Source organism: Plecotus auritus (assembly GCF_963455305.1).
Source record: "Plecotus auritus genome assembly, chromosome: 2".
In the NCBI taxonomy this organism is placed as follows: Eukaryota; Metazoa; Chordata; class Mammalia; order Chiroptera; family Vespertilionidae; genus Plecotus; species Plecotus auritus.
In genome coordinates, this window is record NC_137771.1 from 56,362,508 (window position 1) to 56,389,654 (window position 27,147).

The 27,147-nt window shown below is 37.9% G+C and overlaps 1 protein-coding gene across 1 annotated transcript in view; it reads right to left on the reverse strand.

Moving 5' to 3' along the window:
• The window catches only part of SLC44A5 (solute carrier family 44 member 5), a 333,802-nt gene that overhangs the window by 43,826 nt on the left and 262,829 nt on the right, over positions 1-27,147 (reverse strand). The window contains exons 5-8 of the mRNA XM_080658185.1: positions 16,911-16,995; positions 9,221-9,305; positions 2,701-2,829; positions 1,560-1,620 (exon numbers count right to left, since the gene is read on the reverse strand). Coding sequence (XP_080514311.1) covers positions 1,560-1,620; positions 2,701-2,829; positions 9,221-9,305; positions 16,911-16,995 — 360 coding nt within the window. The remainder of the gene's footprint in view (positions 1-1,559; positions 1,621-2,700; positions 2,830-9,220; positions 9,306-16,910; positions 16,996-27,147) is intronic.

Sequence of the window (27,147 nt, forward strand, 5' to 3'; positions counted from 1 at the left end):
TAACTTTCCTTTCAGTCTTTCTCCTACAAGAATATGGGCTTTTTTTTTTCATTATAATTATACATTACTTGTGTTTTTTCTTTTCATGTTATTCATTTCCTTTTATAAACTCTTTAATGAGTGAATTTTATTAGCTGTATACTATTCTATTAAGTAACTATGCTTAATCCCATACTAGGGGAAATACACATTGATTGCAATGTTTACCTTACTGTCCCCTTCACTAGACAGGCAGGGACTATGTCTTATTCATTAATGTATCACCATTGTACATTTTATATTGTGAGATTTAACCAAACTGTACCTGTAAGAGCAGTGACTATGTCTTATACTTTTATACCTATTATATCTTCAGTGACTAATGACTCATTTTTACCTTTTTGCATAAAAATTTGTACTATTCTTTGCACAGACACTTGCTGCCTAGGTAAAATGCAATTTCTTGGGAAAATGTGCACTTGCATTCTGGTAAATGCAATTGCTTGGAAAATTTATACCTTTGCTTTCGTCTTTAATGACCAAGCGAAGAGTGATGGGAGCCTACAAGACATTGTGTTTGGTGGTAGCTACTTCAATTTTTACCTGACTTTCTACTCAACCCTGATGAATTGACTTTCTTTCATATTAAAAGAAACATATGCTCATTGTAAAAAAATGGAGAAAAAGAAAAGAGAAAATGCCCAGTGTTTTGCCACCTCCAAAACAACCACTTAATATATTGGCATATTCCTTTCCAATCTTTTTCTTTATTTTTTTCTTTATTTTAATTTATACATGTTTTTCATTCTAATGCATATAGAATCTTGTATTTCATTTAACATTATAATTTTACATAATACTTATAATACTAAAATATTTCATTTAATAAACATTTCATCAATTATTTGAGCATTCGCTTGCTCTTAGGCATTAGAGTATTTCCTTTTTCTTTGTTGTTTTTTTTTGAGGGGGTCATTTTGGATAACATTGTGATGAACGTCTTTATGTAAAGATTTTTCTCTATAATTAGAATAATATCGGTAAGAAAGGAAAATGAGTGATTATTTCATTTTCTTCTAAACAGAGTTAAATAAAGTTTATAAATTTTAAAGATATGAAATGTTGATTTATTCAGGAGATATGTAAATATTTCAAATTTCAAATTATAAAGAAAAGTATATGTCCGTCCATTACTCCCCAAGCAATTTCTGAACAAACATTTTGGCTGAATTCAGGGGTCAGTATTCAGTAAGTGTCTGTTTCTGTATGTGCTTATGCGTGTTCATAGAGTACCAAATAATCAATCTGATTGGGCTTTCAAAAACCAATTTTCAACCTTTTTTATATGTGGATGTTTATGCAGCAAAACCCCAAACTCACACAACTCCAGTGGAAATAGCCCTGGCTAGTGTCAGGAGAATGAGCATTAGCTTTGGCTTCCTTCCTAATTAACTCTGGGGTCTTGGGCCAGTCTTGGTAATATTATTGACCTCAGTTTCTTCCATTGTGAAATGAGGGAGTTGAATTAAGTAACTTCTTTATAGATTCTGTATTTCTAAGGTAAAATAATAACCACTTACAAGGTTTGCTTGGAAAAATCGCTGCTGGACAATCATCATCCATTACTATTTGTGAGAGAGACTAAAATGGAAGGAAGAGTATGTTAACATTTCAAAGGCTATGTGATGACAACTTTTACTCTCAGTATAGAACTCTTGTCCGTTAAAAGTTAAGTTGCATAATAATTTCATTATTTCAAATTACTCCCCTAATAAAAGTAAGAGTGAGATTATCACACCCACATACTTAGTTGACAAATGTTCTTAAATGCCCTAACTGAAATTCAATTGAATCAACAAAAATAAAACCAGACCCTTTGAAATCAAGGAACACCTTTGAAAGTATGTATCTTTAAAAAAAAAATAAAAAAGAGCCCAGCCAGTGTTGCTCAGTGGTTGAGCATTGACCTACAAACCAGAAAGTCAAGGTGAGATTCCTGGTCAGGGCACATGCCTGGGTTGTGGACTTGATCCTCAGTAGGGGATGTGCAGGAGGCAGGCAGATGATCAATGATTCTCTTTCTCATCATTGATGTTTCCATATCTCTCTCCCTCTCCTTTCCTCTTTGAAATCAATAAAAATATATATATTTTTTTTAAAAAAAGAAAGTATGTATGAGTCACTTACTGAGTCTCTAATCCTTAAATTTTCTTCTGGAAAAAACAACATCTTCTCTAATTTGGAAGCCATTAATACTAATTAAGCTTTCAAATTCCCTTATAGATCATAAACCTAGGTAGGGTTTGGGGATTTTTAAAAAATGAATAATTATGAAACGGGGGTTGGAAGTAAAATTCTACGTGTTATTAATTAACCAGGGAGCTTCATCAACGCATTAATAAAATAGTGACTGCCAATGACATTAACTCTTAGCTCTTGACAGCAAAAACTTCCATCCAAGTGGAGAATTTATTGGTGTCAGGGAAAAGTTGAAGTTAACTTTCCAGACTTACGTCTTGCATAACCCTCCAAGCCTACAAAATATGCTATAAATTATATGTGTGTTTTTCTTACATGTGAGCACATGTTTTAATGGAATGGTACCTTTAGTAACCATTTCCTATATTTGGGAGCTCGTTCAGTTACAAATGCTCATGCTACACTTGATATTGAAATAAAAGTTAAATTCTTTTCTAAATTTATAGACTTGAACATACATACCTTTGCAGGCTGAAAAATAGGGGACTTGCAGAACTGGCTGTAATATTCCCAAGAGTGTTTGTCTCTTTTGTATGGAAATTGCATTTCCAAATAGGTTAAAAATTTTTCTGGGCACTTGGAGACACAGATCTATGCAGAAAAGGAACACAACGGTGGGAACTGAATTAAGCAGAACAAACCAAGGACGTATCTATAAAAGGTTAGACTTCTAAAGTACCCACCATGATTAAGAGCAAGCACCATTTTCCATATAAGAAACTAAATCAACTTTCTAATCATATTGTAAAAAATGAAATTTCATATACTGATTGTTAATCTCTACTCCTTGCCCTTCGATGTTGTGTTCTGTTAAAACGATAAGATGCTGTCAATGAAGGACTTATTTTTAACTTCTGATTTTCAGGTAATTGTAGATCTACATGCAACCCTGAGAAACAAAAGAGTCCACATACTTTTCACCCAGTTTTGCCCAATGGCAACAATTTGCATAACTATAGTAGAATATCACCACCAGGAAATTGATTATGTTACAATCCATTAACCTTATTCAGATTTTGTCAATTTTTTCTGTGTAGTGTATACATTTTCAGGGTTAGAAACTTGCTTCTTTTCCTATATTTGAATAAAATGATGATTAAAAATGCTCCCAAAATTGATAACTTATGCTACTAATAACTATCAGTGCCACTGAATTCTCAACAATTCTCAAAACCTAATTGGGGTTTTGTTACCATTAGAAACTAACAAAATGAGGGCTATTTGTGGCAATCAATTGTTATTATAGTCTTTTAGCAACACCAGTCACATGTGGGCAGAGAGGTCACCGATGCAATTATTTCACGTTAATAAACTTTGGGGACCTATTAATGCCAAACCAGATCCCTCTGCTAGTCCGCACAGCCGCTGTGGAGTGACTGAAATCCAATTAGTAACTCCACAGAGAGAAACTAGAATTACAAAAAATGCACTCTATTGGTTTTGTTTTGCTTTGTAAAAAAGAAAGAAAGAAAGAAATCATATTAAGTCATGAGAGGTGAAGTCAATTCTTGCACATTCTCTCCTTCACCTTCAGTTGCTCCTTGTGACTTGCTCCATCTCCCGACTGTACACTTTGCTAACTATTCTTACTGGCTAGATGCTAGTTCACCCTCCACTGGCAGTTCGGTAGAAACACTGCTGCTGAGCTCACATCTTCTCAGCTTTGGGCCACGTTTCTGCACACAAGGATAGGTGTTGACCCCAAAGATATGGTAATAGGTGGATAACTAAATGAACACCTAAAATCTCAAATAGTTGATATTGTTTTGTAGTAGCAGCAGTCTAATTCCTTCTAGAAGTTTTGACAACCCATCTCCATATTTACATCTCCATATGTATTTTCTCTTTCTCAGTCTTTCATACACACATGAGCACACACACACACAATCACATACACACACTCATACACCTCTAGAGGGATTATCAGAAGTTTCACAAGTATCTCTACAAAAGTTGAAGAATCATTTAGGGACATTCACAACATCTAATATGCTCACTTTTTTTTGGAAGAAGGCAAGATTTGTATTAATGCAAATGTCAAAAGCTCACTCTGATTACAGCTAAACTGAATAAATCATTAACATATTAGGAGACACCTAACAGAAATTTTTACTTTGATAATTTACTAAATGACTTTGAAAGAGAACTAAACTAGTTCCCTAGTGGATACATTTAAATGGATTTATAAAGGTGAATACTGAAAGTACTAATGCTTTCTCAGCCTTTAAATGATGGTAAGAATTGCTCAGTTGGGACCATGATGATTTGTATATTTATAAATAGATACACATAAAATATATACTTTTACATAGGTAAAAATCCTGTGTATGCAACCCATAAAAGAGAGTAATTAAATGGTATAAAAGTGGTTTGTTAAAGAGAAGCACTTCAAATTTCATCCCAGACACAAAATGAGCTGTTAAAAAACAATATAGCAACTGCTCTTTACTCTCTCCTTCTATCAGACCAATTTGTTCTGATTAGTAGCAATCAACAGGTAATTAGCCAAAAATGAAGGTCACATTGAGGCTGAGCATCATAATTGATCACACTCTGTCCTTCAAATGCTCTTGAAACATGTCTGGACCATGCTGACAGTTAACAAACAACAAAACACATAAAAGTATGGCCTGGATCAATAGATAAACTACTGCCTGGCAGACTAAAAGTAAGTCTGAATTATTGGCAGCTAAATTATATTCTGACTCAGTTCTGATTCTTTGAGTAACCACAAAGGGGCACTATGACTGTAGTAGTTCTTCATCAGTAACTTAGTACATCTTCAATTCATTTAGGTTTTAACATTCTAATACAAATTACAATTTGGTGAGTAAAAGAGAGAGTTACATTGAAGGATAAACCACTACATTAGCTATGAAGAAATAATAATATAGTAAATAATTTACAAAACTACAAGCAAGCATAATGTACAAGGATTTATTTTTTGTTTCATCATGGGAATGATAAATTTGTATATTATAACAGAAAAATGCCCAGACTGGGAGTAGGAAGATATTAATTCCCTCATTCATTCATTCATTCATTCATTCAACAAAGATTTACTGATCACCTTCTCTGAGCCTATTCTAGGCACTGGGGATATAATAATGAACAAAACAGATAAAAATTATTGCCCCCAAGAAGTTTACCTTCTAGTAGGGGGAGACAGATAACAATAAATAAGTAAAATTGTTTGTTAAAAGACAGTAATAAATGCTATGAAAAAAAAAAAAGAAAGGAGGCTGGAGGATGAAAGTTAGCTGGGTGGGATTCCCATTTTAAATAGGTAGTCAAGGAAGGTCTCACTAAAAAGGTAACATTTGAAGAAAGATTTGAAGAAGACTAGTGGTCAAGCTGTAGTCACCTGAAAACAGAGTACTGTAGGCAGGGAGAGCAGCAAAATCTAAGGCTCTGAGGCAGGAGCTTTCCTGGATCCTTTGAAGACAACAGATGGCCAGTATGATTCAAGAGCAGGGATCAGAGGGAGAGTAAGTACAGCCTGTGCAGTCGGAGAGCGAGGCAGCCAGTAAAGGGTCTTGTAGGCCATTGTTAGAATTTTGGCTTTTAATCTGAGTAACTTGGGAAGTTGTGGGGCTGGGGGTGAGCAAAGGAAAGACATAATGTGACATATTTAAAAGGATCACACTGGCTGCTGGGAAGAAAAAAATACTGTAAGGGGTTGGGGTTTGGGGGGCAAGGATAGAGGTAGAGAGACCAGTCAGGAGGTCACTGAACTTATCTAGAACCATAAAAAATTATGAAACCCTTGAGAAAAAGAAGAGGTGGTGAAAAGTAGTTTGGTCCAGGGTATATTTTCAATGGAGACTAGAGGAATTAGCTGGCAGCTCAAACATGAGTGTGAGAGAAAAAGGAATAAAAAAGTATTCCATTTCATGGTATTCAGAGATGTCCTTACTTGAAATAGGAAAGATTATTGGTATCGAGAAACAATTGTAGGGATGAAAAAAATTAGGAACTGAGTTTTGCACATGTTAATTTGACATGCCAACTAAATATCCATGTAGAGACATTGCTTAGGTGGCTGGATATAAAGATCTGGAGTTAAGGCAGCACACTTATGTGGAGATATAAATTAGGGAAGGCAGCATACAGAGGGTGAGAAAACACAAGACTAGGTGAGACCACAAAATGAGTAAATGTAGATTTCACAGAGGAATGAGTTTGGTGGAGGAGGGAACTCCAATGCTTAGAAGATGTTGGAAAGATGAACAGAAACCAGCAAAGGAGACTGATAGGGAGTAACCAGAGAGTTGGGAGGAAATATTAGAAAATGTACACTAGAAGCCAAATGAACTAAGTAAGCATTTTAAGGAAGAGGGATTGATTAAACAATGCTATTAGATCAAGTACATGTGGATTGAGAATTGACCATTGGTTTAATAATATGAAGGTAAATGGTATCATTTGGAGGAGATTGGAGTAGCAGTAAAAGCCTGAATGAGAATGAGGAGGATTTAGGCATATTCTTTTGATGAGTTTTACAAAAAAAAAAAAAGGCACAAAAATACAGAGAAGTTACTGGAGAAGGATGTGGTATCAAAGAGATAATTTTTTAAGATAGAAGAAATAACATCATGTTTGCATACTGATCGGGATGATTTAGTAGAGAAGGAAAATGGTAATAAAAAGAAAAAAATAGGAAATTTCTAGAGTGGTGTGTTTGAGTATGTGAGACAAGATTAAAGGCACAAGTGGATGTCAGTGTGGGAGCTTTTAAAAGTTGTCTTCTGAATGTTTATACTTTCTCAGTGAAATAGGAGGCAAAGTCAGAGGCTGCCATGGATATTGGGAAGGAGATCTTGGAGGTTTGAGGTAAGAGGAAAAGGTGTGAAAGTGTTTCTACCACCATAGGCTAGCAAATGAACAGGGGTCTATAGTGCGGTTGTGGCACAGCAATGAGGGCCCACTTGAGGTTAGTCATCCTGAATTTAAAGGACTGTTGTGTGTGAGCTGCATTTAGCCTGAAATGAGGTTTTGTCAGGGAAGTACAATGAGGTGAGGGGGACAAAGAAATTGAGGGTTTCCATAAGGGAGTGATTTTAAAGAGGGACCATGGAGTGTAAGTCAAGTAAAGAGGGAGATGAAAGCATGAGAGAACTGAAGGACACTTTGAAGGGGTTAGGATCAGTGGTTAGCAGGTCCTGGTGAGGTAGAAGAATCATTAAAATGTGAGAGAGAAAGACTGACTTGGCCAGACCGTGGGATGTTTGAAGTAGTTATGACAAAGGGTGGTAATTATCGGTACTGACAAGATCAAGGATTTGACCTTGGTAGTAGGCTCTAATGCAAAATAAGGTCTGTGGTAGAGGTGGTCACAGAACTAAGATGTCAATATACCAAGTTGGTTTTAGTTTCAGGAGGAAGTAAGATGTCAAAAGTCTTTGACAGAGATGAGGAAGAAAGAAAGAAAGCAAATCAACAAACAAATTCTAGGAAAGATCTCTCTCTGGGTGTGGTTTACTGGCACATGGAGCCAAAAAGACAGAAATCAGTAGCTACTAAGTTCTTGAGGTAGTTGTACTGCCAAAGAGTTCACAAGCCAACCTAAAAAGGCCTGTAACTGTTAAAATAATGTTTGTGGTACTAAAACTTGCACAATAGGAAGAGAGCTTCAAAGCTATATGGTCCTCAAGAGAGCATATTTCCAGTGCTGGGCAATGGTGTGGCCTGGAGGCTAATGAATAGGAAATAACCTTCCAGGTGGTCCAGCAAGGGATAATTGGATGCAGTGGATTAGGGAGCTCCTCTCAAAGAACACAATTCAGGTCAAATAAAGGATTCTTCTTTACTGCCATGCACCAATGTATTTATCATTCCTTCCTTTCTGATGAGAGTTTGTACTCTAATTTTCTTAGTCCCAACCTCATTGTGCATTAAGTGTTGAGTCCTGCATCACCCATAGATCCTGGACTTTGGGTTAAAGACAGTGCTATATGGGACTCTTGATGGGTCTCCCTTGGGAAGATGGATGTTCTGGAGGACAGAGGACTGGACTATGAAGACACAACTAACTGCTCATTGAAATTTGTGCCTCTTGTTCCATGGCACAAAGAAGGCTGTTTGGCACACAACTACCTTGCTTGAATCCTTTCTTCTTGAATCCAGATGTGAACATATAAAACTAATGGGTCAATGGCAACTGAGTAGAAATGCGTTGTGTGACACTTCTGGTCCAAGGCATTTAAGAGCAAGGGTGCTTTATTCACCCTCTCTGTTTCCTTCTGGCAGCTGGATGCAGATGCTGAGGACTTACAGAATGGTAGAGCCATCAGATGAAAGAAGCCTAGAGAAGAATCCCCATTGGCCACTAAGCCTTATTCTGTTCCACGGCAAAAAAGAAACTTGATTTCGTTAAGTCAATGAAAAACTGAGGTTTATCACTTACAATACCTAGCTTTACTCTTTGTAATACTAATCTGGAGAAAAACACCTTCACTTCTCTGGGCTGTAGTTTGTTCATTTGTAAAAATAAGTGGCCTGACTGGTGTGGCTCAGTGGTTGAGCATCAACCTATGAAACAGGAGATAATGGTTCAATTCCCAGTCAGGGCACATGCCTGGGTTGTGGGCTCCATCCCCAGTGTGAGGTGTGCAGGAGGCAGCCAATCAATGATTCAATGATTCTCACAATTTATGTTTCTCTCTCTCTCTCTCTCTCTCTCTCTCTCTCTCTCTCTCTCTCTCTCTCCCCCTTCATCTTTGAAATAAATAAAAATATATTTTAAAAAAATAGGTGGTTGGACAAGAGAATCACCAAGGTTCTTAGGCAATACTAAAGTGATTAATCCTTGCTTCATTTTAATTGCATATGAACAAACATAAGGTCATATTCATGTCTTCCCACTTTCCATACATTCATCATGACACACACAGAAAACTCAAATGGAATTTCTGAATTCTTTCATTCAAGAATAGTCAAAATTGCTTACAATACCAACTAGACTTTTCTTTTCTTCTCTTACCTGTGTAGTAGGGCACTGTAGGTTTATCATCACAGAGGGACTGGTACAGCTTAACAGGTTAAAATAAAACAAAATGCTCTTGTTCCTGTTAAAAAAAAATCATCTGTATTACTTTCAACAATAATGATAAATTAAAAAAACAACATGAAATAATCTTTCAAGTGACTATGGAAATGTTCCATATCACTTCAGACTCTGTACACTTTTAATTTAATATGACCTTTAAAAATTGACTTAATTTTCTCTAGATAGCTGCAATACAATCCTCAATTTCCTTTTAAACTGCCTAACATTTAAAGCAACATTTGGTAATAGTAAAAAGTTGAAATAATCAAATCACCTATCAATAGGGGATTGGTTAAATAAAAAATTCCACATCCCTAAAATGGAAGACTACATTGTCACTATAAATAATGTTGAAAATATTCCATGGATGGATAAATTCACAATATATTAATTTTATAAATCATGTTACTAAAGAGTATTATGATATGACTTTATTTTAATTTTGAAAAAATAGGTATAACATGATATGCAGAAACAAATTATATCTGAATTGTGAAATTATATTTGTTTTGTTAATTTTTATACTTTTATGGATCTCCTAAAATAAACATGTATTACTTTGGTAACCTGAAAAAAAAGGATATGTAAATAGAGTAACATTTCCTTTGTGTTAAAAATTGTGGTCAGTGGCAGAGTGATAGGACAGGTTGATAGTCATTATCACTAGCACTGAGTGAAGTGTTATTCTGCTGTTTGGCAAGCCATGGTTCTTTCTCTCTCTCTCTCTCTCTCTCTCTCTCTCTCTCTTTAATATGTTTTATTATTTGATTTTAGAGAGAGGGGAAGGGAGAGGGAGAGAGAGAAAGAGAACCATCAATTCACTCTCTCCTGCAAGCCTCCTACTGAGGATTGAGCCTGCAACACGGGTATGGGCCCTGACCAGGAATAGAACCAGCGACCTTCTCGGAGCATGAGACCATGCTCAACCAACTGAGCCACACTGGCCAGGGCCCCATGGTTCTCTTTTGAATATCAATTTCCTCAGCAGCATAGTGGAATAACACCAGCCTTATCTAATTCACAGTGGTGTTGGCAGGACACAAAATAATGTGTAGTGAACTCAGGACAAGAGCTTGTCCAACTTGACTATGCGTCAGTAAAACTTGGGGTGTTTGTTGAAAATCATGATTCCTGACTCCTTCTCAAACCTTGAGAACCCAAATCTCTGGGTATGCATCCCAGGAATTCAGATCTGTTTCTCCTGTGCTCCCCAGTAGATTCAGATCGAGGTGGTATATAAACCATACCTTGAGAGAAGCCCTAAACATTTGAGAATGTTCGCAGCACCTTGTCAAGTCCCAGTTAATTAATGTGACTACATACATAACATAAAATATATAACAGGCTGTTGAATAATACTTTTACTACTTACTCAGAATTACCAACTAGGATCCAAATCTCAGGACAAAGAAAGCTCTCCACAAAAGAATGTGGGCCAGACCCTTGTATCGCTTCTACCCCCTTCCTGCTCCTATCTACATAAGCAAAACATGGGGGGAGGAGGTGGATTGCAGACAGTGGAGTTGGCAGGATACAATGATCACATTTAAGAGGATTTTCCATCCTCTCACCATTGAAAGGGCGATTGTTCTTCCCAGTGCCAAATTATAGAGGGCTCTGAGAGACTCTCTCATAGAGACTGAGGTACCTGTAGGAAGGACAGACGAGCATCTCGTTTTCCAATTGAACACCACATATGTTGCAGACTTACAAGGCAGCCCTCTGTGCCCATTTTAGCAGTGAGAAATGAGACCCAAAGAGACCATCAAGAGCTGAAAAAAGTCAGTGGGGCAGGAAAAGGAGAGTGTGGAAGTAGCATTTTATGGGAGGATGCCCAGTTAAGTATATGGGCATGCATTACCCTGGTAGGGACTGGAGGTGAATCACGAGAGATAAAATTAAAGGGGTTGGGAGGAGGGCAAGCTAAGCTGATCTCTTAAATCAAAGAACCATTCAGTGAGGACTTCCCCAGAGAATATCCATTTGGACACCATGAGAGAGCCAGGCATGGGGCGCTTACCTCAAAGAGAATGTGTGATGGCTAGTTAGTTGTATCTTAGTAGCAGTAGCAACACCATATGGGCCTAGGACAGTGACCACAAAAGTGACAGACACTCCTTCTCCTTCCACCCCTCACAACACAAAGAAAGAGCTAGAACCAGAAGATAGGGAAGAGAAGGGAAATAGCAGACCGAGCCCTCTCTTCCACTTTAAGTTCCCTTGCAGAGTTAAAACCTGAGCTGGAGGAGTGGATGATCTGAGAGTCACATTTTACATTAGACCACATTGAACTTTTTAACAACAGAGAGAGTGTCTGAAAAGCAACAGAATCCACCTGAGATACCAGAGTGAGAAGTGAGATGTGAAATGACATTGTTAAATGCAATGATGGGGGAAAATAAACACATTTCTTATTCGTAATCCCATTGAGTTCAGATGGCTCAAGACCTGGTTATAAATTCATGCACAACACACACAAGGCTGCTTCAAGGCTCCACAGAGTCAGCTTGGCTCTTTCACCACCGAGCAGCTATATCATCCACACAGCCTCATGGTGCATGTGTCTCCAATTTGTACCTAAGCAAATGAATAAATTAATGCATGTCATGGATCACTGGAGTCTCTCAGGAGTAGTTAAAACTGTGAATGGTAAATCAGTAAGTGTCGAGAGGCCCCATAGGTAAAATTGATTTATAACCTACAAAATGCTACATAAACTCAAGCTATTCACTGGATTGTGCTATCCTCCAGGGAAAGGTTATACCTTATTCATCTTTATTCTTCTACCTTGCAAACACTTAGCCTAGCACTCAGCCCATTCTATGTAATTATCAAATGTAATAGAATGCAAGAGACAAATTCCACAATAAGTTTTTTTCAAAATCTTAAAATCCTTACTTTTTCAGTACAAATTTGCACTTGTTCTCTTATAGCCTGACTGGTGGCCTTAAATGTCAGTGGACCTCTGATTCCTTAGGTACAAAGTAGATGGTGATGGTTGCAGCTGAGCAATTCTGTGGGCGTGACTGAGGAAGCCACTCAGTATTTAACTTGAATTATATTTCCACCAAGAAACAGCAAAAATGCCTGGCCGTGGCTCAGTGGTTGAGCATTGACCTATGAACCTGGAGGTCATGGTTCAATTCCCTGTCGGACACATACCCAAGTTGTGGGCCCTATACCCAGTGTGGGGTGTGTAGGAGGCAACCAATCGATGATCCTCTCTCATCATTGGTCTTTCTCTCTCTCTCCCCCTCTCCTTTTCTCTCTGAAATTAATAAAAATATATTTTAGAAAAAGAAACAGCAAAATAGAAGCAACTGCAAACTACTCATTTACTAAAATGATCCTCCATGCACTTAAGCCCATCTTTCTTCTTTCCCAAAACTCATGAAAATAAAAGCATAAAAGTAAAAACATGAAAAAACCTCACCATTCCAGCTAAGGATGTGGAGGATGGGCTCTGTTCACAATTATACAGGAGAGTTCAACAATTTGGGGAAGATAAAAAGCATATGAGAATGTGTTGAGTGATGGATGCACCAGAGAGGTTACAAAAAGGGTGGGACATTATTTTGCCTGTTAGAAATCATGAGATATGTTGGACTCAGAGTTAAGAGAAATGTGGCCAAAAATGAGAAGATTAACTGAAAGTTTATATACAAATCTATAGTGCAAATCAGCACCTCTATGCTTCTCCCATACACGTGCACTTAGAATTCTAGCATTCAGACCAAAAAATAAATAAACAGGCCAAAATAGAGGTTTCTTTTGTTGAATTAACCTTCTGGGAATAACAAGGGCTTCTGTGGGATTTGGCACAACAGCCTACAACCTTTCATACTGTGGCATTTTGAGAGCCGACGTCTGACAGGCAGCATCCCTCTAGTTCCTGAAATCTGGCAGCCAGCACAGCTGTCACTTCCCCCCCCACAACCCCCTGCTCCCCAGCCCACCCCTGGCCCCATAGGACAGAGGCCTCTCTGGAAAACTGACACAGCAGTAGAGCAAATTTACATGAGACCTGGTTTTTCTTTCTTTAGTAAGCATGGAAATGTTGCTTCACTTAGATGCTAAAATGATACAAAACTTATATGAAGACCTTTGCCCTCTTCATCTTTCTTGTTTCCCTATCTGAAGATCTCAAATTGGGTAATTGGACTGCTTCAGAACATGTCCAAAGTTGTTTTAACACAACCTTTTTCTTAAATTATTTTTTGAGGGAGGAAGGGAGAAGGAGAGATAGAAACATTAACCTCTCTCAATGAGAACCATTGATCAGTTGCCTTCTGCAAGCCCCCTTCTGGGGATCGAGCCCGAAACTTGGGCATGTGCCCTTGACTAGAATCAAACCTGGGACCCTTCAGTCTGCAGGCCTAAGCTCTATCCACTGAGCCAAACCAGTGAGGGCTCTTCTTAAGCTGAAGTTTTTGTAGTAGCCAGAAGGTGGCATCAAAATCACTCGAGTTCTCACTTTTTAGTGGAAATTCGAAGCAAAGGAACATACCCAAGTATCATGAATAACTTCTCTGAAATCCGAAAGGCAGAAAAAGTTACACATCAGCAAAGCTCTCCATGTTCTCTTGAGGGTTCTCTTTTATTTGTTTTGACATTTTAGAAAACAGCCAGTGTTTCTCCTTTTGGTTAGGCATGGATAAACAAAACAAAAAATGGCCAAACTCCACATCCCAAATACTATCACACTATCTCTAAACATGGAATTTAAGCTCAGTTACAAGGAATGTCTTTGAGAGGTGAGAATCAAGGGGCTGCCTTAAGTACACCATGACACTAACAAGTACAAATACTCTAATGGTTATAGTCTAACAAGTATTTTCTGTACTAAATTGTTGGGGGTGCCTAAATCGCTTACACATCCTGACAAATGCATTTTATTTTGAAATGGAAACACTATCTCATTTATTTGTGTTTTTTTAAATTTAATGACATTTTTTGCCAGTTTATGTTCAAGATCTTTAGGACTAGATTAAATATGTAACATGGGAAACCAATGTCACTGCAACTCGGTAAATGTGCAACCTAGAGAGCACAGGATTTGGGGTTAGAACCTATTTTCTGCCATTTAGTAGTCAGTTGAACCTGAATAAGTACTTTAACCTTTCTGAATTTCAGTTTCCTACTTTTCTAAATGAGAAAAATAATGATGATGTCTACTTAGCAGTATTGTTATGAGAATTTGGTAAGATTTTTACACTGACCTTGGGGACAAATTACTCTCTTATCTGTGCTACCCCTTTATTCTCATTCATTTAATATTGAATTTAATGAGCACTTATTACAATGCCAATGTTTCAGAGGCTGAGGATACAAACAGTAAAAAAGACAGAGGAAGTCCATGACCTAAAAAAATGTTGGTTCTAGTAGGGGGAGATAAAGAAGTCAATAAATTTATAATCAGAATAATTCAGGTAATGATTAAGTACTCAAGACAATACATCAAGGTCTTGTGCCAGAACCTAACTAGAGAAAAGGTAGTGGGGGTGAGTGTAATGGTTCAGGTGGGTTTGCCAGCATTAGACATTATTCTTAAAGTAGCACACTGCTCCAAACATGCTAGAAATCTACGATTTCTTTTTTTATTGTCTAGTTCCTAATTTAATTTTTCCAGTTTTATTGAGATGTAATTGACACATAACATTGTATTAGTTTAAGATGTATAACATAATGATTATATATATATATGTATAAATAATTACTATAAGTTTAGTTAACATTTATCACTTCACATAGTTAGAATTTTTCATGTGATGAGAATTTTTTTTATATATAGGGTGTCCCAAAAAATGTAGATACATTTTGAATAATTATAAAGGCAGTGTATATTAAAATACATTTCATTTTCAAAATTGAGCTATCAGCTGTTAAAGTGTGTATACATTTTTGGGGATACCCTGTATATTTTTTTATTGTTAACAGTATTACAGATGGCCCCCATTTCCCCCTCCCCTTACCCCCTTCCACCCAGCCCCCACTCCACCCCAGGCCTTAACCAATGTCATTTTTTAAAGAAATAGAACAAAAAAATCACCAGATTTGTATGGAACTACAAAAGACCCTGAATGGCGAAAGAAATCCTGAGAAAAACTGGAGGTTTTTCACCTGACTTCAAATTATACTACAGAGCTACAATAATCAAAAGAGTATAGTATTGGTAGACAAAGAGACACACAGACCAATGGAACAGAATTGTGATCCCAGAAATAAAATCACATGTATATGGCAAATAATTTTTTTATATTTTATTGATTTTTTACAGAGAGGAAGGGAGAGGGATAGAGAGTTAGAAACATCGATGAGACAGAAACATCGATCAGCTGCCTCCTGCACACCTCCTCCTGGGGATGTGCCTGCAACCGAGATACATGCCCTTGACCGGAATCGAACCTGGGACCCTTCAGTCCGTAGGCCAACGCTCTATCCACTGAGCCAAACCGGCTAGGGCGGGCAAATAACTTTATTGCTACAGGGGACCTTTAAACATTGCCCATTTTACAGAACTAGAGACTTAGAGATTTTTATTATTTTTACCATCTGGTGCTCTATTTGTCCTTCATAGAGTGAAGCGTTTGTTGTCATTGCCTAGGATGTTTTTAGTTGCTAAGGTCAAAATAAGAATTAACACCCAGAGTTCAGTCTAGTTGTCTCTAATAGGCAACAAAGACCTTTTGTTGGGGTCAATTTGTCCTCTATAAACTCAACTTGACATGATTGTGGGTTTCCTCCCCACCCAAATTTTGGTTTCTCTTGATTGTCCATAAAAATTCTACTCTATGAATTTTGTTAACACCTTCATGAATCTATTTTTAAATCTGTGTATCTCAAATAATAAGCTCCACAGTTATGGGTGGGCAACACACCAAAGCGTTCTGAGCCTCATTTGCTCTTGGTGGTAGCAGGGGGGAAGGGGACTGTTGTTGCTTTGGCTTTTACCCATTCAGTACCAGCTTTTATAGAAACTGAATTGGTTATAAAAAAACAGATCTAGTAACAACTCCAATTACTAGTGGGAAAGAAGGCAAAATTTTCTTAAAGTAAAAAAAATAAAACGTTTTCTGTTTCAATTAACACTGGAAAGGAATTTGATGGAACCTTGGTCCTTGTTTGTTTCAGCTACTTAAGGTCATTGTCTGCAGCCATGTTGCCTTGAAAAGTCTACCACACATGGAGGACTTTCTGGGGAGGCTCCTCACTTTGAAAGGGGGAGTGATTTACTTACAGCAAACACAAATCTAACAACAGCTTTATAATGTCTAGCTTTTTAACAGCTACTCAGAACTCAGCCTTCCAAAAGCCATTTCATAAGGCACTTTAAAATATGGCTTGGATAAAATCACTGGTCCAATTCATCCATTACCATTATATTTTCATTAAGCAACATCTTCATGCAATCTAACAAAATGCTGTATAACAGTGACATCTTGTCTTACGTCATATAGTATGAAACTCTCCAACTGCTTATAAACTGTTTCAGGAAAAGGTGGAGGGAAGGCCTTCCTTTTGAATTTCAATCTTGTTAAGAAGTCCAGTAAGGTGAATGCAAATGTGGTTTCCAGGTTCTAGCTTAAACAGTAAAATCAGACAAAGCAAAGGTGGCCATACTCACTCATTGGGGGTGCCCTTCTGGCCACAAAAGTGGCCCTTGCTGTCTGTAGGGTAAGCCACTCTTCTGGGGTCGCCATGTACCCAGGCTGCAGGAACGAGAAAGGACAAGCACTCTATCAGCAACAGCTGGCTGAAAGCAGTGTATGTGAGAAATTAGAATGCACCACGGCAACACTCTAACCTCTGCCCTCAGTCAGGGAAGATTATTGATTTCCTTCAAAGAGTAATTTCTTAATGAAAAGTAAAATAAAATATGGATGAATCAGTCAGAAAGCACATTTCTCTTATTCTCTCGGTATTCCTCTGGGTTGAAGCCAAAACATGAGGTAATGCGCTTAGAAAATGACATTTATTAAAATGTGAATTAGAGGCACACTACTAAAGCTTGAAGTCATTTTTTTTCTAGGGCTCAAAACTAAATGATATCATAGCAGAGCTAATAAATTTACAGTAAATAATGTGATGTCATTCTTTTGGGTTGTGCATAAGTGAAAACACTTAAAAATTTAAAGGAAGGAAACTATAATGCCCAATTCAAATTGATTAGTTTTTTTATGATTTCATGTGACATTAAAAAAAGGCAAACAGTAGCAACTATAGGCAATCTATAAAAATAAAAGCGTAATATGCTAATTAGATTGGACAGCCGAACGACCCTCGGGACATCATTCCAAACATCCTTCCGGACGAAGCTGCGGTGGCGGGGGCCAAGGCAGAGGTGGTTAGGGGTGATCAGGCAGGCAGGCAGAGGCAGTTAGGGGTGATCAGGCAGGCAGATGAGTGATTAAGGGCAATCAGGCAGGCAGGCAGGCAGAGTGGTTAGGGGTGATCAGGCAGGCAGGCAGAGTGGTTAGGGGTGATCAGGCAGGCAGGCAGAGTGGTTAGGGGCGATCAGGCAGGCAGGTGAGCAGTTAGGGGCATCAGGCAGGCAGGTAGGTGAGCAGTTAGGAGCCAGAGGTCCTGAATTGCGAGAGGGTGCAGGCCAGGCTGAGGGACACCACCCCCCCTCCCATGCACAAATTCATGCACTGGGCCTCTAGTACATAATAAAAATTTACTGTACATTTTGTCTGATAATCTCAAGGCTTACTATAAATATCAAGTGTTCTCAAACTTCATGAAAACTGAAGACTCAGTTCTATTTTCTCTGAAGACCCTGGCTCTACCTCATACAAACTCAACACTTTGATTTTCCAAAAAGTACAAACTTGACTTGGCAGCTAGACTACAGAACCACAGAAAATAACACGCATTAACTAAATTGGGTAATACTCCCTAATTCTAACTGATTGTTTCTAACTTCTCTAATTTGACTAATATAGATTCTAAAACTCTAGGAAATGCATTGGTCAGCTAATACTTGTCTCTATATGGAAAACATATCTCTTTGTCCTTTGCTTCCCTTAACATTCGCCCAGCTATCTCCTTACCCACATTCATTGGGTTTGACAGTTCATGTTATAATTCAATAAGCCTGATATACATGGACAATGTGACTTAGAAAGATTAAAGAAATCAATTCTGAATGAGAATTTTAATATGGTAGAGAAATGTTTCTCAATTTTTCTCATCTATCTAAGCCTTTCCTTTTAGTCTCTAAATACCCAGGAAAGTCCCCTTTCTCTAATTCTTTCTCAAATGTTCTAGAGGTCAAATCGGTTTCATCTTTTAATAACTTCTTATAAAATCTGACTCATTTGGGCATCACTCCACTGCCATATCTTCCCACTTTTATTTCCCAGAATAAAGAAAGTGGACTATAAATAAGGCATTTAAATGACATCTAAGCGTTCAACATCTATGTCTCCAGACATGATTTCATTAAATTTAGTTTTAAATCTTAGTTTGTCACACTTTGTCTAAACCGAAGAAAGAGATCTAATTTTTACCTGACTTTATTTTCTATAATATGTTTAACTTTATCCTGAAATGTTTTATTCCTTTTCCATACAATTATTAATTTGGAGACGGGCACCTAAAGAAGCATTTGGATTGCTAGGTATGCTGTTTAATATATTTATGACCCTGAACAAGTCACTTAACTGTTTTGAGTCTTGGTTTTCTAATCTGTAACTATAAAATGGGTATAAGAATACCCAGCTTCATAAGAATGTGGAGAATATGAAAGATGGTGAAAGCAGAATGCCTGACATAGAGCGTGAAGTCAGTCATGTTAGTTCCTGTCTTATCTGGGTTTCACCAAAACCAAATATTGAGACGAGGACTTTGATGCAAATAGTTAATTTGAGAAATGATTCCAGGAAGCTTAAGTGGCAGTGAGGAAAGTGATGCAGGGAAGGAGGCAAAGCAGCAAAGGGCACGCTAACGAGTGGGATACTGTTGTGGGCAGCACTGACTCCAGCCTGCTGGGGACCTTCCAAGGAACCAGTGGGCATGGTAAAACTGTCTGCCAGAGCTGCAAGCCAACTCAGAAGGGCCAAGGGGAGGAGGAATGGGGTGTGGGCAGCATATACTACATATATATATTTTTCCTTCTTTTCGTCGTCAATCAATCAAAGAATTTGACATGACAGGTATGTATCCTGTACTAGAGGTTAATCCCAGCATTGTTTATGTCAAAGTTCTCAAGAAACACATTAAAAGGAAAGAATCAAGTTTGTAGAAGGCTTAGAGAAGAAGTGGAACCTGAGAAATACTGAAAAATGACTAGGACTTAGACAGGTGCCAGGAGTAGGGAAGAATGTTAGATTGAGGAAATTGTCTAAAAATATGAGTTTCCAATTAATTAATTGCTCACCATGTGCCAGATATAGGCTAAATGCATTGCACCCATTGTCTCAGTTGAGTCTCACAGTAACTCTATAACAGTCTCACAATAATCCTATGAAGTAGATAACTAACTTTATAGGCAACTGTAGTTCAGAGTTTTATTTACTTCTCAAGATCACACAGCTTTCAAGAGGCATAAACAGAGCTTGAAGTTAGGTGTGTTGCTCTCCCAGGCCCATGTTTTAATCACAATTCTAGAAGTTCCATGAACAGAGAAATTCCAAGAAAAGGAGTAAAATGTGAGAGGTCTCTTAGTTTAATGTAAAAAGCCCCTTAGCTTGTTAATGGACACAATAACTGTTGCTGCACATCTCTAGACTCTGGTAGCTGTAATGCTGCTGCTAAAGGATGGACTGGGAAAAAGCTTGTTCACAGCGGGACAACAAGGAGATCAGCTATGTGAGGGTCAGCAGTATGTTGGGCACAGATGGTAGGAAAGGAGATGACACAGGTACTTTTGGAGCCTCTGTCATTTGAAAAGAGCTTTGTACTTGGCTGGGGAGGGAGAGTGATTGGGAAGGATATGATGCCTCGGGCAAAGATAGAAGTGTCAAGGGAGGAATGCTCTTTGTTGATTTTGTGGTTTGGAAGTGTGGCAGGTGGCTGTGTGTAATAGCTGCTGCTACACCTCTCCATGCAGCCTGTGGCACAGAAGTTGTGCTGCAGATGGTCTGCTTTTGAGCTGCAAGGGCCAGTACAACCAAGTCACCTCAGTCAAGGGTATTTTGTTTCCTTTATCTGCTCTGCCAAGAGTATATCTGACCCACCTCTACTGGAAGAATATGACAGAAAGAAAAGGAAAAAAGAGATATGCAGTAACAGTTATTGTGTTCATTAATAAACTAAGGGGCTTTTACATTAAACTGAAAGAGACCTCTCACATTTTACTCCTATTCTTGGAATTTCTCTATTCATGAAACTTCTAGAATTTTGCTGTCCAATAAGGTAGCTACTAGCCACCTGTGTCTACTGAGCACTGATGTGTGGCTCATCTGAACTGAGACCTGCTATAACTGCAAAGTGCACATCAGATTTTAAAGTGTGTGAACAAAAAATGAATGTAAATATTAATAATTTGTACTGATTACATTTAAAATAATAATATTCAGTTGTAGTTAATAAAATACTATTAAAATTAATTTTATATTTAAAGCATTTCCTTACATAGAGCTACTAGAAAATTCAACTTACATGTAATGCACATTATGTTTCTCCTGTACAGATCTGCTCTAGAATAGTTCTCCACAAATAAGGTGATTAACAGTATCATAACATTTAAATTATTCCTTAGGGCCCAACCAGTTATACAGTATCTGATATCTATTTATTTAATTCTTAAAAGAAAGTTAACATGAGAGTCTTATCTTAAAGTGCCAGTCTAGAATATGGTCAAGCTCCTCATCACTCATACTGAATTATCATCATCTTCCTATTCATTGAGTCATTCATTCACTAGGCCTTACCTGTGATAGACACATAAAGACTCTGAGGTTATAGAGAAAAACATTCATATTTAGTATAATAACTGTTTCATAATTAACACATTCTCCCTAAGGGAACTATTATCATGCTGATTGGTCAGCACAGAGGGAAGATAGTTTCTGAAGAATGACATCGCATTCTCTTAAACTCAACCAAGCCATGACCTTAATTTTAGATGCTTTTTAAGTTATAGTCTCTCTACTAAAACAAATACTATAAAAGCAGCCTCTGCCACCTTGGATGCAGCATTTTATCTAACAAAAGCTTTGCCATTCCCAATAAATAGAAAATACCAGGGGCACTTGCTTTCCCCTGACAGGGAGAGTACTGCATCCTCACTATCCTCCCTCAACATTTTATGACTTCTAGCTCGTCGCCACAATTTAGTCTGTTAAATTTGATAATATACCAATACTTACTCCACAGGATACCACAGAGATTCTTCACATTGATGGAGATAAGATCTGGAGGGTATTAAATAGCATGTAATCTTGATACCTTTGAAAAACATGTATGCCATGGATGAAAAATATATCTCAGGAAAATACAGTGGTCTTCCAATGAAGACCTGAGGAGCCCAGTCGTGATATCTCCTCCAGAGTAAATGGTAAGTTCTGCATCTTGCATCTGCTGCTATTAATAGAGAAGCACAACACTTATTGCCTCCCAGATTTGAGTATGACCCAGAGAAATAAAATGCTTTTCAGATAAAACAGTACAAGCAGTTCTGCCACTAGCTCTATATGGCAGAATGGACTCAATGGTGCTTGAAATCTCTATCAGAGAACAGAATGCTGTATGGGGCCTATGGTAAATGCCTAGGAGGTCCCTAGGGTTTTGGAGAAAATTCATGTTCTTTCATCAAATAAATTATTTTGCAAAGTAGCTCCTGGACCCTGAATGATTACTCAATGACATAAGAAGCCCAGGACGAACCAGATGTTATCTGATCCATCAATCCTAAAGTTGGCCATGCCCAGCGGCACGACAGTATTGGGGAGTTGAAGTGGTATATTCATTCAATGCTTGTGAAGGTCATAAAGGCACAAGAAAATTTCATTTGAAGATTGCTCACAATAATAGTGTATTAACTCCTGAGGCACTGCTTTAGCACATACCTATGGTGCATGGAAAGGTCACTATGATCAGTTGACTAGGAAGGAATAAAATTAAACCAGATTTATAGGTGTTTAGGGAAGATTTGTTGGCACAGCTCTGGGGACATTTTTCTAGTTACCTAATTTTACTGGGAGAAGAAATGACCTGAATCACTTATCTATTCATAGACAGAGGCCAATTGTTTGGCCAAAATATCAAAGACTGGAAAATAAAAATATTAGACAATGAATGGCAAGGGAGTTTGATAAATAACTAGAAGGACCAACCTCAAAATGAACACAGAATATGAAAATATTCATGTCTATGTGGCTGCTTAGTAAAGATCCTTCTGTAGAGGTATCCTTTACTAATCAGATGGAAAAGTACTTGCTCAATGATTTTGTGAAAAAGTAATCATGACAACAGGGATCAAGGTTATGGTTGAGTTTTGTTAACATGGACATTTACTCACAAAAGCTGACCTGGCCCCTATCATTGCTTATGTGACACATTGTCAGCATAGAGGGTCACACTGAACCCAATCACCCCGAAGCAGCCAGCCTATGTAACAGTAGGATCCCATATGAAGATCTGATTAATGCACTCCTTAGGAAGCAATGCCTTTCAAGGTGGGGTTGCTATTTTCCAGAATACAACAGGGTCATAGCAGGACACACATGTTGTACTCACACAGAATAATTAAAGAGAGTTTCATAAAGAAATATTTACAGCAAGATGGGTAGAATTTTGAGAAACGAAGAAGAGTTGGTGCAGAGGCTGGCAACAGTAGGGTGCCGTTTTCAGGCCCAGGGAGGAAGAAGTTATCTGTATCCAGAGAGAAGCCAAATAGAAAGAGCCGACTGACAGAGGGGTTGGAGCCTTCGGTAGAAAGACATCCCAGCAAGAGAGCCAGAGGAATAAATTCCACAAACTCACTCTCCTACTGGCCAATCTATTGTTGGTACCTCTCACCGACCAAACAAAGCTAGAAGCCACAGGACAGGAGGACCTGTTGGTGTGATCCTCATAAAGTCTATGCCAGTTTGTCAGGGGACAGAGCAGAGTAAAGAGGGGTAGAGTGAGATGGGGGGAAGGTAATGAAAAATACCAGCCTATATTCTGAACAAGTGACCAGCCTTTTCAAGGGTAGCACGTTAGATATATTCAGCAAGACATACAGGACTTTATTAAAAGCACACAAACAAAAAATAACAAGAGATAATAAAGTTTTCAGATTCTCTTTTGTCAGAATTTACTACCACAGGGGATAGCAAAAAAAAAGACCAGAAAGATGCACATTCTAAATTTTGGAGTCTGTGAAATAAGAGGGGTCAGAGTAGGAGGCAAAAGAAGGGACAAAGCATTTTTAAACAAATTTATAAATAATACATATAGAGTTAAAAAGAAATGGACAATCAGATAAACCAAGAAACTAAATTAGGCTTTTTTACATTTTTGTTGTTTTATTAGCAAGACTGACTTTATGCTGATTACTTTGATATACTAGGTGTACCGGTTAATAATGCGGATTTTTTTCATATATTGATATATATGCGATTTTATATGTATGCTATTTTGTTGTATTGACAGCAAGCTTCAAAATTTCATATGTCAAATTTGCTGAAGATGTTAACATCATAGATATTTTTACACTTAAATATTTCGAATTTCGTGCCAAAAAAAAGAGCATTTGCGGGAAGTTTTAATTCATTTTGAAGAAAAGTGCTGCTGAAAGTTTTCCTATACTTCGGGAAGCTTATGGTGAACATGCTCCATCTCAAGATACTTGTGAACCCTGGTTTAAATGCTTTAAAAGTGATGATTTTGATGTGAAAGACAAAGAACGTCTAGGTCAATCGAAAAAGTTTGAAGACCAACAATTACAAGCATTACTGGATGAAGATGCATGTCAAAGTAAAAAACAACTTGCAGAAAGATTAAACGTTGCTCAGCGAACAATTTCTGATCGTTTACAAGCAATGGGAAAGATTTTAAAGGAAGGAAAATGGGTACCACATCAACTGAACTAAAGACAAATAGAAAACCAAAAAGTCATCAGTAAAATGTTGTTTCAACGGCAAGAAATAAAGTCTTTTTTGCTTTGAATTGTGACTGGTGATGAAAAGTGGATTAACTTTAAGAATCCCAAATGCACAGAATCATGGGTTGATCCAGGTCAACCATCAACATCGACTTCAAGAACAAATCGCTTTGGAAAGAAGACAATGCTCTGCGTTTGGTGGGATCAAGAAGGTGTGGTGTATTATGAGCTTCTAAAACCAGATGAAACCGTTAATACTGATCGCTACCCACAACAAGTAATCAATTTGAACCATACTTTGATCATAAAATGACCAGAATGTGCCAGAAGACATGGCAAAGTAATTTTGCTTCTTGATAACGCACCATCACACACTTCAAACCAATTAAAGACACATTAAAAGATCTTGCCTGGGAAGTATTAACCCACCTACTGTATTCACCAGACCTTGCTCCTTCAGATTACCACTTGTTCTGATCAATGGCACCCGCATTTTCTGAGCAGCACTTCAAAACGTACGACGAAGTGGAAAATTGGGTCTCTGAACGGTTTGCCTCAAAACAAGAAAAGTTCTATTGGGACGGTATCCACAAATTACCTGAAAGATGGGGGAAATGTGTAGCTAGCAATGGACATTACTTTAAATAAAGCATTTTTGATGTTTCTCTTGAAATTATTGTGTTTTCTTTGATTACAAAATCCGCATTATTAACCGGTACATCTGGTACTTCTTTTTCCAGCTATTCTAATTAGATATTAGGCTACCACTATTAACAACCTGTTCAAAGTTTTTATTCACATTACAAGATAGGGGTTTTTTTTAGAAGTTAAGGAGTAATTGGAAATAGGAAGGACAGAAATGTATTCATTCTTTTCTTCATTCATTCAACAAATACTAGTATTGTTTGAGTGCCTACTATATGTCAGGATCATGCTAGATGCTGGGTATATAAAGGTCTTTACTCTCCCAGAGCCTACAGTCTTTTAGGGGAAATTAATCTTAATGAATTAATTGCACAAACAAATGTGAAATTACAATTCTGACAAGCACTATAAGGTGCAATACACGGTACAAAAAGAGGGATTCTTAGAGGCAAATGACCAAGTGAAGGAGGTCAGGGTTGATGTCCCTGAAGAAGTAATGCAGGAAAATGAATGGAGGCACAAAGAAGCTTCCATGAGAAGGACACGTGGAAGGGGTGGGGGATGATGGGTGCTGGGGACAGATAGGAAACCAGTATGGTGCACACACAGGCTGGTGCACAGAGAGGCAGTATCTTCGGTTATTTTCTATAATGAACTACAGGAAGATTGTTTTAGCATAATGTTGTTGTCAGTGCCAGCCCTGCAATCCACAAAAAAGGTTTTGTTCAGGTAGGTCCTTCTCCTATTCAAATTATCCTTGAAAAACTCAAGGTCATCTCAGTGTTATTTGCTTAATTGTACGGTAGCTCCAGAAGTGGCAATACTCCCTTGCTTGAAGGAAGAGCTCTCACTCTAAAAAAAAAATGGATGTGATTTCTTATATCTGAAAATGTTACACATAATATTCATTAGTAATATCTACTATAGTAAACACACCCTTTTCAAAAGATACATAAAATCCTTTGAGACCTTTCTGGCCAGAAAAAGCCCAGAGAAGATACTATCTGACATAATATTATTTAATCTATAACATAAGCACTAGCTGAGGAAAAACCAAACCTGTATTAGTAGTTGTGGATTATCATAAAGAATGTGTTTATCTCTTTAGTGGGTACATAATAGAAGCTAATCTTGCAAGCAATCACTGAATGTAAACAATGACACATACAAACTGCAGCTATCAGATGATTTGTGATTTTTGTTTGCAAAAGAACACCTGCTTTTGCCCTGGCTGGTGTGGCTCAGTTGGTTGGGCATCCTCCCATGCACCAAAAGGTTGGCAGTTCGATTCCCAGTCAGGGCACATACCGGGGTTACGCGGTACGGGCTCAATCCCAGTAGGGGGCATGCGGAGGCAGCTGATTCATGTTATGCTCTCACTTTGATGTTTCTCTCTCTCTGCCTTTCTCTTAAAAAAAAACAACAACAACAACAACAAGAGAGAAAACCTGCTTTTCACTTATTCCACTAGTGCTGTTTTCTGACACTTGCTATTTTAAGCCAACTCTGTGTGAAATTGGGATGGAAGGAAGAAAAAAGCATTAGCACATGATATGCTGTGGCTGACCAGAACCACAGCATATCATGGGTTTCTGGTCAGCCCCCTCCCTCTCAGTGACCTTCATTATTTAAAGAATCCCCATTTATCTTCTTTAGTAAATGCAAGGCAGGATTGCATGGTGGTATGAGCATAGCCTCTAGAATGGAACTGTCTGGTTATTGGAGAATAAACCAAGTGACAAAGTTACACAGCAGTCAGTACCAATCAGGACAAATCATCTTATTCCCTTAACTTTCTAAGTTTTAAGAATAACTTTAAAAGACCACTTTAAGTGAAGAGGATACGTGTGTGTGGAAGATGAGAGAGAGAGAGAGAGATGAGAGAAGAGAGAAGATAAATTATTTGTAAAACACTCCTATTTGGGTAATTCATTGCAAATAAGAAAAGATTGGTGAGAGATGGGTAAAAATTTCATTCAGGCAAATTGTCCTTTCACTCATACTAAGGAAATGTATGTTACTCAAGTACCAGGGGCAAGTATAATTATCTGGAATCATCTCTCACTTTCAAACCTTTGCAAAGCATGTTCCTGTTGTGCTCTGGGGTTGAGTCAGAAGTGGCAGCAGTTAAAGAGCCCTCTGTCGAGGAGAAAATGGGAGTAGGCCAACTGCTTGCACTGAC